This window comes from Rousettus aegyptiacus, unplaced genomic scaffold (assembly GCF_014176215.1).
Source record: "Rousettus aegyptiacus isolate mRouAeg1 unplaced genomic scaffold, mRouAeg1.p scaffold_m13_p_13, whole genome shotgun sequence".
Classification (NCBI taxonomy): Eukaryota; Metazoa; Chordata; class Mammalia; order Chiroptera; family Pteropodidae; genus Rousettus; species Rousettus aegyptiacus.
This window is the reverse complement of record NW_023416288.1, coordinates 49,204,171-49,216,546: the sequence shown is the minus strand read 5'-3', so window position 1 is coordinate 49,216,546 and position 12,376 is coordinate 49,204,171. Positions and strand designations below refer to the sequence as shown.

At 62.6% G+C, this 12,376-nt stretch overlaps 1 protein-coding gene and 1 long non-coding RNA gene across 2 annotated transcripts; one reads left to right on the top strand and one right to left on the bottom strand.

Moving 5' to 3' along the window:
• Positions 1 to 526: 526 nt before the first annotated feature.
• Positions 527 to 3,363, top strand: LOC118610745. The gene is made up of 3 exons (XR_004954002.1): positions 527 to 1,014; positions 2,277 to 2,316; positions 2,662 to 3,363. It is a non-coding gene; the product is annotated as an uncharacterized LOC118610745 (long non-coding RNA).
• Positions 3,364 to 6,519: 3,156 nt separating this feature from the next.
• Positions 6,520 to 11,389, bottom strand: CRYGN (crystallin gamma N). Its single transcript, XM_036230219.1, has 5 exons — positions 11,369 to 11,389; positions 10,155 to 10,193; positions 9,468 to 9,827; positions 7,646 to 7,791; positions 6,520 to 6,767 (listed from the first exon to the last, which is right to left on the bottom strand). The coding sequence occupies exons 1-5, from the start codon at positions 11,387 to 11,389 to the stop codon at positions 6,632 to 6,634; spliced, it is 702 nt and encodes a 233-aa protein (XP_036086112.1). The 3' UTR covers positions 6,520 to 6,631.
• Between the last annotated feature and the right edge of the window lie 987 nt (positions 11,390 to 12,376).

The window sequence follows — 12,376 nt, the reverse complement described above, 5'->3', positions numbered from 1 at the left end:
TTAGCTGATTCTAAGTAGATTCTGAGTCAAAAAAAGGGCAGCCCCAGGCCTGGGAGGAGGGCTGGACCGCACAGCGGACACCTGACCTGTGACCAGGAGTGAATCCTTTCATCTCTCCGGAGCCTCGGTGTCATTACTTGTCAACTAGGAGCCACCACACTCGTCCTGCCCTCCTGACAGGCACTGTCACATGGGACTGAAGGCAGGGATGCCCTTGCATGAGCCGCCGCAGCCAGGAAACATCCTGGCCACTCCTTCTCTGACCCAAACCGCCGAGGGGCCTCTGCAGTTTCCAGGGGGGTCGTTTTGCCTTCCCCTTTCCCATTTTTCTCCCTCATGGAGCCACACTGAAGGAGGCCTTCAAGGTTATACGGAAACCTCTCCAGTCTTTTTCTTCCACTGTAAAAGAATAACATACCCACCTCATTATCTGTAAAAATGGTGGGGCACAGTAATCGTTCAATAAATGTTATCTGCGTTGTTGTTGTTAGTGTTTACCCATAGCCGGGGGGGGGGGGGCCTGCTTTACTAGGCCCGTTAGATGTGCTGAGAATTAGCTAAGCGTTCTTGCGTAAACAAGGGGTGTTCGAATCTCCCCCTCAGAAGGTTTACCTTGGCGTAATGCCCTTGGCCTAGCCCTATGGAGTGCTGTTAGCAAAAGTCCTAGGAAGCTTGTTATTCTCTTTGCAGGAGGGATAGATAAGTTGAGGATGTAGCTCGCGAAAATCAGCGTGCGTCCTGGGGACCCGTGCAAGAATTTTCTCTCTGGCTGGAGTCCCAGGAACCGCCGAGCTCGTCCTGGGAAACTGGTTTCTTTTAATCTTTCGGAGCCGGCGTGATGGAGCCAACCTTCGTGTTCCTGCTGGCTGCGGCCCAATCGCGAGTCCCATCTAGCGCAGATTTACGACCCTGCCCCCGGATAACAGCGCGGATGCCGACCTCACGCCGGCCTCACTGGTTTTTCTTACCATTTTCGAAGGTTTCTTCACATGCCCGTCCTATCCTGCTTTTCGAGTAAGAGGGAGCCCTTCCTGCCCCTCCACGAGGTGTCTGCATGCAGGGCTGCCGCCATCTCTGGAGGGCCCCTCTCCCGCCAGCCTCAGCAAAGGCTCTCCCCCCGGAAGCCCTGGGTGGCACTCATTCCCGTGGCCGGCCCTCTGGTTGCCCTGGGCCAGCTGTGAGGTGGACGCACTGCCCACTCCCTGTGGCCGGCACCCAGGGACAGCTTCCCCAATCTTCTATGGCAAAGGGACCCAGAAGATGAACACCTTAGCCCCAAATTGTGGGTGTTGGGGGACGGGCAGGGCGTGTGGAGAGAGGGTGTGGTCTGGTCATCCTACCCGCTCCCTGACTTTGATGCCCCAACCTGGGCAGCCCTGCACCGTTGCCAAACCCCCTCCAGCTGGACATGGACCTTCCCAGCCGGGGACAGCCCCCCCACCTCAACAACAACCCTCCACTCAGGGTGTCTAGTCTTGGGGGTCCTGGGCAGGCCTGGGCCAGGAGCATGCCGCCCAGCCTGCTCCCCGACACGCGCTGAGTAACGGGCTGGTCTCAGCATCCATTGAGGCCTTCTCCAAACCCACAGGCCTCTCCAGGGACCTAGCCCCTCAGGCAGAGCTCCCCCCCCCCCCCACAAAGAACAGCGTCAGCAGACACTGCAGGATGTTTTCAATGCCTGACTCCAAAACAGCCTTAGCCTTGGGCAGCAGGGAGGCCAAGGACTTGGTTAGAAAGAGACCATGAAATATTCTAGGCCTCACACCCCGCAATGCAAGTCGCTCTCTCCAGCGCCCCCAGGCTGCTCCCAGACAGTCGTGGGGCTGACCAAGGGCTGGGGACTACGGAAGTCAAGGTCGGCCAGGTCCTCACCTAGGTTCCCTGAGCCACCCTGTGGCCGGGCATTTCCCTGTGCAATTCGCATTTCCCCAGCGGTCACCGCGCAGCATTCAGAGATCAACAGGAAGGTGACCGATTCTTCGGGTAAGGGGAGGAGAGGGCAGGGAAGGCCTGCAGAGTCCTCCGGGGTTTGGGAGGGTCTTTTCTTTCCACCCGAATTAGCCCCCGACAGCCCTCGGCACGCCAGCAACGAGGAGCCGGAGTTCGGTTTTCACGGTGGACAAACACGCAGGACGTAGGGGCTGCCGTCTGAACCGCCGTCGGCATCGTGCACCCTCGTGTGGGTGTGCGAGCGCCACCATCGTCACCTCCAGAACCTTTCCGTCTCCCCACGCTGAAACTCTGGAGCTGAGTTTTAAAATTCTCTCATTCAACAGGTTTTTATTGAAAATCCGTGCGGTTTCCTGGGGAACAAAGGTATGTGGGACTCGAGGGGCGGGGAAGGCGGAGACGGGAGGCTTCCAGCGGAGGGTGTGGGGGGCCCGGGGCCTCGGGGGGGCCAGCAGGCGCCCCTGGAGGGGGCTGGCAGGGAGGCTCCGGGAAGGGGACCAAGGGACAGAACACTCCCGGGCCAGCCCTCTGCTGCCTGGGGACTTCTGCGGGGGGTTCCGGGGGGATGTTTTCCCTAGGGTCAGACTGGGCCTGATAAACACTGCGTGCCAGACCCTGGTCAGTGTAAGGGGAGGGGGGGACAGAGGGCCCAGCGTCCCAAACCACAGAGCAGGGACAGAAGTATGCGAAGCATGCGACTTTCTTCAGCAGGCGCTGGCGCTGGGTCCTCCGACCTCCTGGACTGACTTCAGAGAAATTACCAGGCTTCCCACAAGTGTTCTGCTGGGAATCTCGTTTTTCTTCTTTCAGACATAAAGCAGATCTGCTGACAGATTAGGGAACAGGGGGCTGGGGTGAGGGGGCGGTTACCCGGGAGCACAAGCCTATCGGCGAAGCATTAAATCACCAGTTAATGAGGCGCCGCTATTGGTCAGTGCTGGGACCCGGAGGACAAGTCCAGGAGAAAGTTCTGGAACGCTGGGAAGGGCTTTGAGGCCTGGCTCCTCCCCTGGCTACCCAGGAGCCGGTCCGAGCCGTGGGAAGGCTTTCTTTGGCAGTGGGCCTCCCCTAATCCCCTCAAAGGGGGTGCCGTTATCATCCTCGCCGTACGGCTGGGGAAACTGAGGCACGGAGCGGCGTTCCGAGGTCACGTCCTCGTGAGTCATCGAGAGAGGACCAGGGCGCAGTCGGCTCGGACCCGAGCCCCAGAGCTCGGGCGATATGGACGCGGCTTCCTGACCCCCCACGGTGCCGGGCGACAGCAAGCGAGCGCGTCCCTTGCTCCCGAAAGCCACTCTCCGCACAGCACCGCCTGGCGTTTGCAGCCGTCTACAGGGGAAGCGACAGATACGACAGCAGGAACGTCCCAGAGCAGCGAGCTGAGGCCCGGAGAGGCTGCCGGGCTCGTGTCGTAGGCTGAGATGCGCCTCCCCCCGCCCCCCGCCCCCCGCCCCCGCCCCCGCCCCCGCCCCCGTCCGCACGTTGAACTCTACTCCTCGGAACCTCAGGGTGGGACTGCGTTCAGAGACAGGATGGGATCTTGACAGTGGTAACTGAGTTAAAATGAGGTAGGAAGGGGGGCCCTGATCCAGTATGACCCGCGTCCTTGTGGGACGGGATTAGGACACATGCCGGGGGGGTTGGAGGCCGTGTGAAGACGCAGTGGGAAGGCCAGGAGGGGGCACTGGGGTTCTGGCCTCCGAAACTGCGGGGACCGTGTTTCCGTTGGCTGAGCCCCACCCCCACCCCGTGGGCGTGTTTGTTACAGCAGCCGAGCTGACTAACACGTGCACTTTGTGTCCAGTTCCCACCCTAAGTGAGTGGAGAGGGTGGGCCCCGCCTTTCCCCCGCAAGCCCGCTCCTCCGGGGTCGGGATGCCCAGCTTCCCCGCCTCCCAGCTCACAGGGACGATGGTCTGAGTGTTCAGCTGCTCCCGGGCGGGGTTGCTGTTAGTTTAACTGCTGTAAAATGCACCTGCACGTGCAAACGTGAGGTGCGACAGAGTGACTGGGGCGAAGGGCTCCCAGCAATCGATCCGGGCTTAAACCTTGCCGCCGCGCGACCTCGGGCAAGCCGCTCCAACTGACCGTGTCTAGCTATTCTCTTCTGCAGCGGCGATACCAAGCTTGTCGCGATCTTGGCGTCGGGCACAGTAAGATAAAATTAGACTACTCGATTCTGCTAGCACAGAGTGTGGCATACAGTCGGTGCTCAACAAATGCACAAAGATGTCGCCATCCTCACCCATAGCGGGCAGCGGGGTGTGAGATCCTAGGAGCCGGGGCCCAGCTGCACCTGCATCCTCCTTCCCCAGAGCTGGCATGGAGGTTCGAGGGGCCGGGAGTCTGCGGGAGAGAGCAGAGGGGCAGCGGCAGGTTGACCAGCTGACGGGAGGGTGGGGGCTGAGCTCCCAGACAGCCCCGCCCCCGAATGCGCTAGCAGAGGAGTGAAAACAAGAGCCTGGTCCCAAACAAACTTCCTGGCTTAACATTTCAGTGTTGATTCGTTCTGGGCTTGGAGATTGGAGCTGCTTTGCTGTTCGCTCTGTGGTGGTTCGTTGAGAAGTTCATGGCCTGCGCCCTCTCCTGCAGGGACGGAGCCGCAGGGCCTGGCGGCCTGACGTCCCACTGGGCCGGGCCTCCTAGAGCTCCATTCCCTGGGTTGCAGGGGAAGGAGGTGGGCTGCGGGCGTTCAGGGTACAGGGCGCATGCTTAGTGGACCCCATCTACAAACGACAGAGGGGCAGCCCCTTCCCCTCCAGGCAGGGGTGACAGCCGCCCGGTGGCCTGATTTCTCTGCTCAGGGGGCCCCACGGCAGACTCTTGTGGCCCCACACCTTTGCCACCCAGCTCTTGGCGGGTGTCGTCCTGGGTGACTTGCCGGGCCCTCGATGGCTCACCTTTCCCCATGTCCCTCTCAGTGGGGGGTACGGGGTGGGACCAGGAACTGGGACAGTTGAGGCCTCACAGTCCCCTGGGACACAGTCCTCGTCTCCTCCACACCAGCCTCGCTGCAGAAGCCACCGCCTGGGATTTTAGCTTTTCTTTCTGGGGCCCTGTTTCCCCTGCCCCGCCCCCCAAGTCCAGTTTCCACTGCCCCACCTGTCTGCACGTCTCAATTCCGGCTTATGATTTGTTAATTCCAGGGTTCAGTTGCTTTCCCATGGGGGCCCTTGAGGGAGGGGCTGGCCTGGAAGGTAGGGGATCATCCCCAGGTGGGCCCCCCTTCACCTGCTGGGAAAAGCATAAGCAAGACGTGTGGTGGTGGGGGGGCTGGCCGTGGGGGAGGGGGGCCCCAGGATGGCAAAGAGTGGGGTTTGAAAGCTGGACCCCGAGCTCAATCTGATGGTCGGAACCCTGGTGATCGGCCTGCCCCAGCCCTGACCCCCCTTCCGGCCGGGGCCTTGCTGGGTGTAGACATCTTTGTGTTCCCCACTTCCACGAACCCTGTCCACGTGTCCAGTGCCCCTGTGTTCCCAGGAGCCCGGACCACGGGCGAGGACATCAGCCAGGTCCCCTCTCCAAGAAACATGTCCACGTACATCTGAACACAGGTCAGTCCAGGATTCCGGCGGGGGCGGTGGGCAGGGCGCGGGAGCTACCCTGGGCCTCCCCCAGTGCCCAACAGGCTCCCCCGCACTGGGGGAGGGGGTGCTGGACACGGAAGTGTGTGGGGGGGGCGTTGAGGGTGAGGACCCTCTTGTCCCCAGAGGTCCTGCTGCCTCCAGGACAGGCTCCGCCCTCCCTCTCCCCTGGGGGCAGGGAACCCAGCAGGGTGGGCCCAGGCCACAGAGAAGCTCCGTGAAGCCCCTCTCCCCCACAGAGTGAGGGGAGCATGGCCCTGGGCCTGCCCGCCCCGTGAGTGGGTGGGGGTTGGGGGGGAGGCCCGCACCCCCTTCACCCCCGAATGCTCCTTCCAAGCCCCATCTCCTCCATCCCCACAAAGCCCATGTTCATGAAACAGCCCCCCCCAACTGCTCTCTCCTTATAGGAAGTAGGGGGAGAGTGTCCCTGGGGCCCAGCTCACCCTTTCAGAGGGCCAAGGTCATGTGATCCCTGAGGCCAAGACTCACTAGCCCTGGGGCAGGCTTTTGGCTGCGGAGCAGAGCACGTGGCCTGGCCGGCCTGCTGCTGAGTCAGGGAGAGGAAGCTGGGAGGGGGCGTCGGCCTCTGCGCAGACCACGCACACACCGGCCCCCTCCTCCCACCACTGCCCCATCCCGGCCCCCGCCACCTCTCCCTCCATCCTCCGCCAGCCGGGAGGGGGTGTCGGGCTGTTGGGGGTCAGAGGAAGCACCCTGCCCCATCTTGGCTTCCCGGAGCTTGCTTTGGGGCCGCGGGGTGGGGGTCACTCTGACTCAGGGCTTCTCACACGTAAAATGAAAGGGCTACACTCCACGGCCTTCAGGTCCCTCCAGCCCCATGTTCCCTGGGGGCACCTCACAGTGCGTCCTCCACCCTCCGGGTCCCCTGGGCTCCCTGCCTGGGGAGTCCTGCCAGGTTCCCGCCTGGGGCTGCCCCATCCGGCTCCCCGCAGTCAGTAAGGGACACGGAAGCCACTCAGGCCAGCTCACTCTCCACTTTTGTGACTTTTATTCCCCACGGTCCCCAGTCCCCGTGGGGCAGGAAGGGGCCGCCCCTCTCGCGGGCCTCTTGGGTCCTGGCCGGACGGCGCTGACCGCCTAGAAGAAGTTGACCACCCTGCGGAGGGACTGGACACGCCCGCTCGGGGCCTCCCAGTCGGAGAAGCTGCGGAAGTCGCCCCGCTCCACCAGGTACATGCGCCCGCGGTAGTTGGGCTCCTCGTACAGGACCCACCTAGGGCCGGGGCGGGGGGCGTGGGGTCAGGGGACGGGTGCCGAGCTGCGCAGGGACACCCGCAGGCCGGCTTCCCCTCCCTCCCCCGCACCAGCCCGGCAGCCGCCCCTCCCGGCCCGAGGCCCTCCGCTCACCCTGGGGAACACCGGTGGCCCCCAGCCCTGCTCTTGGCTTATTTCCTCCCCCTCGGCCCCCAGTCTTGTCCTTGCTCTGTGAGCTGGGGTCAGTGCTGGGAGTGACGTGTCCACTGGGGTCGCTCGATAAAAGATGGCATTTTAAACTAACCAGTCTGCCAGGGCAAGGGTGATCCCAGGATGCACACATGCACACGCACACACACGCACATGCACACATATGCACACACATGCATGCACACGTACACCCCACATGCACGCATACACAACATATGCACACACATGCACACACACCCCCACACATACGCACACACACACGCCCGCCGCCACCCTTTCCTGCTCCAAGAAAGGGCGGTTGGCACGGATAGTGCCCGGCACATGGCAAAGTGCCCGGCACAGAGTGGGGACCAGTCACTATTCACTCATCCAGCAACCGCACGCCTGTTTCCACGCGTGTGCCTAGCACTGTTTTAGGGCCTGGAAATTCCCAAGTGAGTCCACGCACAGGGTCGTGCACCCACGGGCGTCCCCTGCAGCAGGAAACCAGCGGTGGCCTTTTGGGGCCATGGAGGGAGCCACCACACTGTTTGACCGGGGCAGGGGAGGCAGCCGAGAGATGGACGAGCCCCGGGGCAGGGGGCAGGCTGCCCGCCTGCTGGGGTCTGGCCCACCCCACAGCCTCCGACACCCGCAGTGCAGGGCCCGGCTGGGCCTCTGGTCAGCGGCCACATGGCCTCTACTCACGCTCCGTCCCCGTACACCTTGACGGCGTTGACGCAGCTCTTGGCCCAGCCCCGACTCTGCAGGAGCGGGCAGTCCTCCTGGAACTCCAGGCACTGGCCCGTGAAGTTGCAGCCCTCGAAGATTTCCAGGCGGAAGTGCTCCCCGTGCTGTGGGCCCCACGGGGCGGAGGGGAGAAGGAAGGCCAGCGGCGCTCAGTCTCCCTCCCCGGGAAGAGAGGCCCGTGTGGGCGGGAGCTCTGGGCACCCTGGTGTCCTGGGCTGGGGGCCGTGGGTGCCCCCCACCCCCACCCCTGTGCCCAAACCCAGAGCTTCTGCTTCTTCTTGCGCAGGAGATCTGGCTGGTTGAAAGGGGTCTGTCACTTTAGAAAGCTGCAGAGCCCCTGAACCAGCCCCGTCTCCTCTTTCTTCGACCAGAGAATCTGAGGTGCAGAGGGAGCCAGAATGCCTGGGGGACAGTATCCGTGCTCCCACTGAGGCTGGGGGCCCTGGGCCCCCTCCTGGTGCTCGGCCGGGGACTCCTGCCCCAGCCACAGTGACATGTTCCTTTGCCCCTCACCCACACCCCAGGCCGCAGGCCACGGGCAAGCTTTTAAATGATAATATTTTACAAACTGTAATAGAACCTTTTATCCAAACATAAAGCCAGAAGTCTAAAACAAATACGGAGATCTCATCTGCTGAAATGCTGGTTCCCAGGGATGGGGACACAGGTCTCCCTACTTCCAAAAGACAGAGGTGGGCCAGCTCCCAACTGCGTCACCGCTGGCCCCAAGGACAGCTCTTAGGAGAACAGTATTCAAAAGGCATCTAGGATGTTCCTCTATTTATATAAATAGCACTATGCAAAATCTAGGCTGGCCACGTTAATTCTTTTTTTCCGAATGTCTGTGGCCTGAAGGAAATACTAAGAAAGCCTGGTGACAACGTGAGGTGCCAAAGGCCAGCTGGTTTTGCAGCCCGTGTAGAAAAGAGAGGGGGCCCCACATAGGAGGCCCCTTCCTTGGGGTTCCTCGGATGTTCGCCAGCACCCCGGCCCTGCGTGCAGGAGACAGTCCCCTTGCGACACATGGCTGACATTCTCTGATGAGCGTGCCGACTCCCTGATCTCAGGAATCGGCCATTCCCCTCCCAGCCGCCAGGAACTCAGAGCGGATCGGTTAGGACTTGCGACTTGGGAGAACTCTAAGGAATGGGAAAACCCAGCCCCAAATCCCACTGTGGGGACGACTGGGTCTACACGGTCCTTTGCCGTGGGGAGTGACACCCCTCATTTGCTCTCCCACACACACTGGGCCACATTGTGTGATGGCAGCCGCCTGCTGGCTCCTGTCCCCAGATTCCCGCCCACGGGCCAGCGATGGACCATCCTCCATCGGCTTTTCCAGGGTTGAGCATCGAAGGGTCTTGAAAAATGCTAAAACACGACCTGCCTGGGCGGACGCACCAGGCCCCAATCGACCTTACTCCATAGCTAAGCGCTCCCCCATCTGGTGGCAAAATCGAACTCCTGGTATTTCCGACAGCATTTTATGTGTAAAATTCAGCAAGATTTTGGGATCAGACACTTTTAGAGCTTTCCTGCAGCAGAGAGAGGCCCCGAAAGGCCCAGGTCTTGCCAAGTGGGTCTGTCCCCTCGCCGGCCCCCCACTCCCACACACACAGGAGCGGCGGGGTCTGCACGAGGCACCTCTCCGTCTTAAAGACCCCGCGGGCCTGTCAGATCTTAACGCCGCGATGGCCGTGCTCCCTGATGCTTGTCCCACGACGCCCCCCACCCCGGCCACTCCAGCAGGAGGCGCCCCCAGGGGGAGCGGCCGACTCACCATGCCCACGGGCCGACAGGAGCCCATGTGGTCATTGTGGCCATTCCAGCGGAAGAAGTCCGGGTAGTCGCCGTGCTCCAGGACGAACTGCTGGCCGCGGAAGTCGGGGTGGCCGAAGCAGACCCAGGAGCCGCTCTCCACGCGGATGGAGTTCACCCGGTTCATGAAGCCTCGGTCCTGGAAGTTCTCGCAGTCCCCGAAGACCTCCAGCTTCCGGCCCGTGAAGTGCTTGCCCTCGTACAGCGTGATCTGGGCAGGCCGGGACGGGGGGCGCGGGGTCACGGGCTTCTCTCCACCCCATTCCAGGGACAGACGCCTGGGGGGGCCCCAACACCCTCGACTGAACCCCAACTCCCCGGGTCACTGAAGCCCAGACCAGCTGCACACGGTAGGTGCCCAAGTCTGTCTGCTGACGACGGCGTGACTCGGCGCCCGGCCCACCCCGCCTGGGAGCTCGCTGGAGCAGACAGATTCCAGAAGAGCTGTGGGCAAAGGGGTCCCCCTTGTCCAGGGGCTCATCTGAAAACAGGCTCCTTTCAAACTCCCACTGCAGATTTGAAACTCGGTTTTGGTCTGTTGTTAAAACGTAACGTCAAGGAAATGTTTTGAGAAGACGCTTCTTCACAGCCACCGCCATGACCCCGCACACAGTGGTCGGAGAGCTGGGTGCGGAGATCGGCCCCTCACCCAGACGGCGAACCCCACGGCGCCCCGGCAGGGCTTGGCCTGTCGCGGGATTAACGGCTCAAAAGGGCTTTTTCAGTGCGACCTGGCCCTTTGCTTACTAGGCCACTCCTTTGGGTGACAGGTCAGAGCTGGAGTTTTACCAACCGGGCGGTCAGTTCAGACACAGTGTCCTATGGCCAGGTGGCCCCGACAGGTTCTCCTTGTTCCCGAACTAAACAGCATGAACCATATCGACACCCCGACTCTTCCTGCCGAGGAGACTAAAGTTCCGGCCACTCAGTAACTCCTTGGGTGTCGAGCATCGTGCTAACAGAAGAGCCCCAGCAACGGGGTGACGGTGTCACCAGGGACCCAGGAATTGTCCCAGGGGGTCTGTGCTGTGACCGATGATGGCACAGCCCCTCGGAGTTAGGCGCGGCTGCGTGCTTTTGCCAGAGGAACGTGTGTGTGTGTGTGTGTGTGTGTGTGTGTGTGTGTGTGTGTGTGTAGAGGGGGTGTTGTGGAAGCTGTGAGCCAGGGCACAATTATTTCCTGGCTCCCCCTTCCCTTTGCCGATATCACGTGTCCCCTAGGGGTGCAGGGGGGAGGGTGTGGACCAGGACTTGGGCCCTTGGGGTTGTTTGTTACTGAAGCTGAATTAGCCCATGCAGACTGCTACAGTAACCTTGAATAGCCCAGGCAGACTGCTACAGTAACCCTGAACGCAGCCCCTGGAGACCAAAGGCTGTATCAGATTAACTAGGACAGGAGCCACCTTCCTACACAAGTCAGGTCAGGTCAAGGGCCTTAAGATACCCAGGGAGGACAGACAGGTCAGCCACAAGATTCGAATGTCCCTCAAATCTCAACATTTTGCAGAGAACCAGCCTCCAGGGCCTTGAGGAAGGAGCAGCTTCCCCTCCACTCACCTCAGGATGGGGAGCAGGGCCCAGGGCTGCAGGGCAAGCCCAGGCCCCCACCCAGCCAGGCTCGTCAGAGCCGACCACCTCGCTGCTCCTGAGGGAGGGGGTGGGGTGGGGCCCCAGGGCCAGTGCTGGAGAAGTTGGGGGAAGGGCCCTTCCCACTTCCCACCACCGAGAGGCGGTCCTCCAGGGCTGGGCCCCCACTTTGTTAAGAAATTTAGCCAACTTTGCAAAGGGCACATCAAGCCATCGCCCCCCGCCCGCCTCTCCGGGGCCACGAGCCCGGGGCCCAGCGTTGCAGGTCGCACTCACCTTCCCCGAGCGCTGCGCCATGGCGGCCGGGCCGTCCCGCGCGCCGGCCCCCAGATATAGCGGGCGGCGCCCTGCTGGGTCAGCGCCCCCCGACAAAAGATTTGCTTGGCCGGCGCGTTAGCGCTGTCGGGCGTGTAAGCCCGCGAGGGGCCGCCCAGCCGCGAGCCCACGGCGCCCGGAGCCCCGCGGCGTCCGTCCCGCGCTCCCCCGGTCACCGCGTCGGGCGAGCCCCGGCCGCCCCCCGAGGCCTCCCCTCTCTCTCTGACCGCATCCCACTAACGCCCCCGCTGAGTGAGGACCACACGGGGGGTGGGGTGGGGTGGGGGTGGGGCGCGCCTCCCCGCTGCCCTTGGGGGTTGTCTCTACTCTGCTAGAGCCGACCGTCCCCCACTCCCTCCCTCCCTCCTGCGAAGCCGGCCCTGCCCTCCCCCTCCCCTTCCCACCTGGTTACTCTGAGGGCCAAGAAGACAGCCCCGGACCAGGCCTGGCTCAGCAAACAGCCCCTCACCTTAAACTTTCTGCCCCAACAGTGGCCGACCGCAGCCCCCCATCCCCGGCCCGCAGCGTCTCCGGCCAGGTGGTCGGCTCCTGCTCCTGCTCCCGCTCCTCACCCCTCCCACCTCCCCGGGGGGGAACCAGGGCTCACCCAGGGCGACATTTAAGTGTCGCCCACCCTGCCCGAAGCTGCCCTCCTGGTGGGCCACAGCACTCTGCACCCAGACCCCCCAGATGACAAGGACGGGGTCACAGGGACACGCAGCCCCACTGCGGTGTGGCACTTCCTCGGGGCACAGAAGTTCTCGCCCCATAACAGAGGCTCAAAGATCGTTTGTTTGTGGAGCGAATGGCCAACATGGAGGCCGCAAGGTGTGCAGCAAACTGCTGGGGAGACGCGATGTGTCCACAGAGCAGCGGCCCTGGGGGCCGCCCGGGGCAGAGGCCAGCTCTGGATGAGGAGGGAGAGCTCCTCTGCACCGGGGCCACCCCGGGGGCCTTCACGGAGGGCAG

Coding starts and splice junctions, on each gene's coding strand:
- CRYGN (XM_036230219.1), bottom strand. CDS start 11,389: ATGGCGCAGCGCTCGGGGAAG. Junction 7,792..9,467: donor CCTGTCGGCCCGTGGGCATG/GTGAGTCGGCCG, acceptor TGGGGCCCACAG/CACGGGGAGCACTTCCGCCT. Junction 6,768..7,645: donor AAGGTGTACGGGGACGGAGC/GTGAGTAGAGGC, acceptor CCCCGGCCCTAG/GTGGGTCCTGTACGAGGAGC.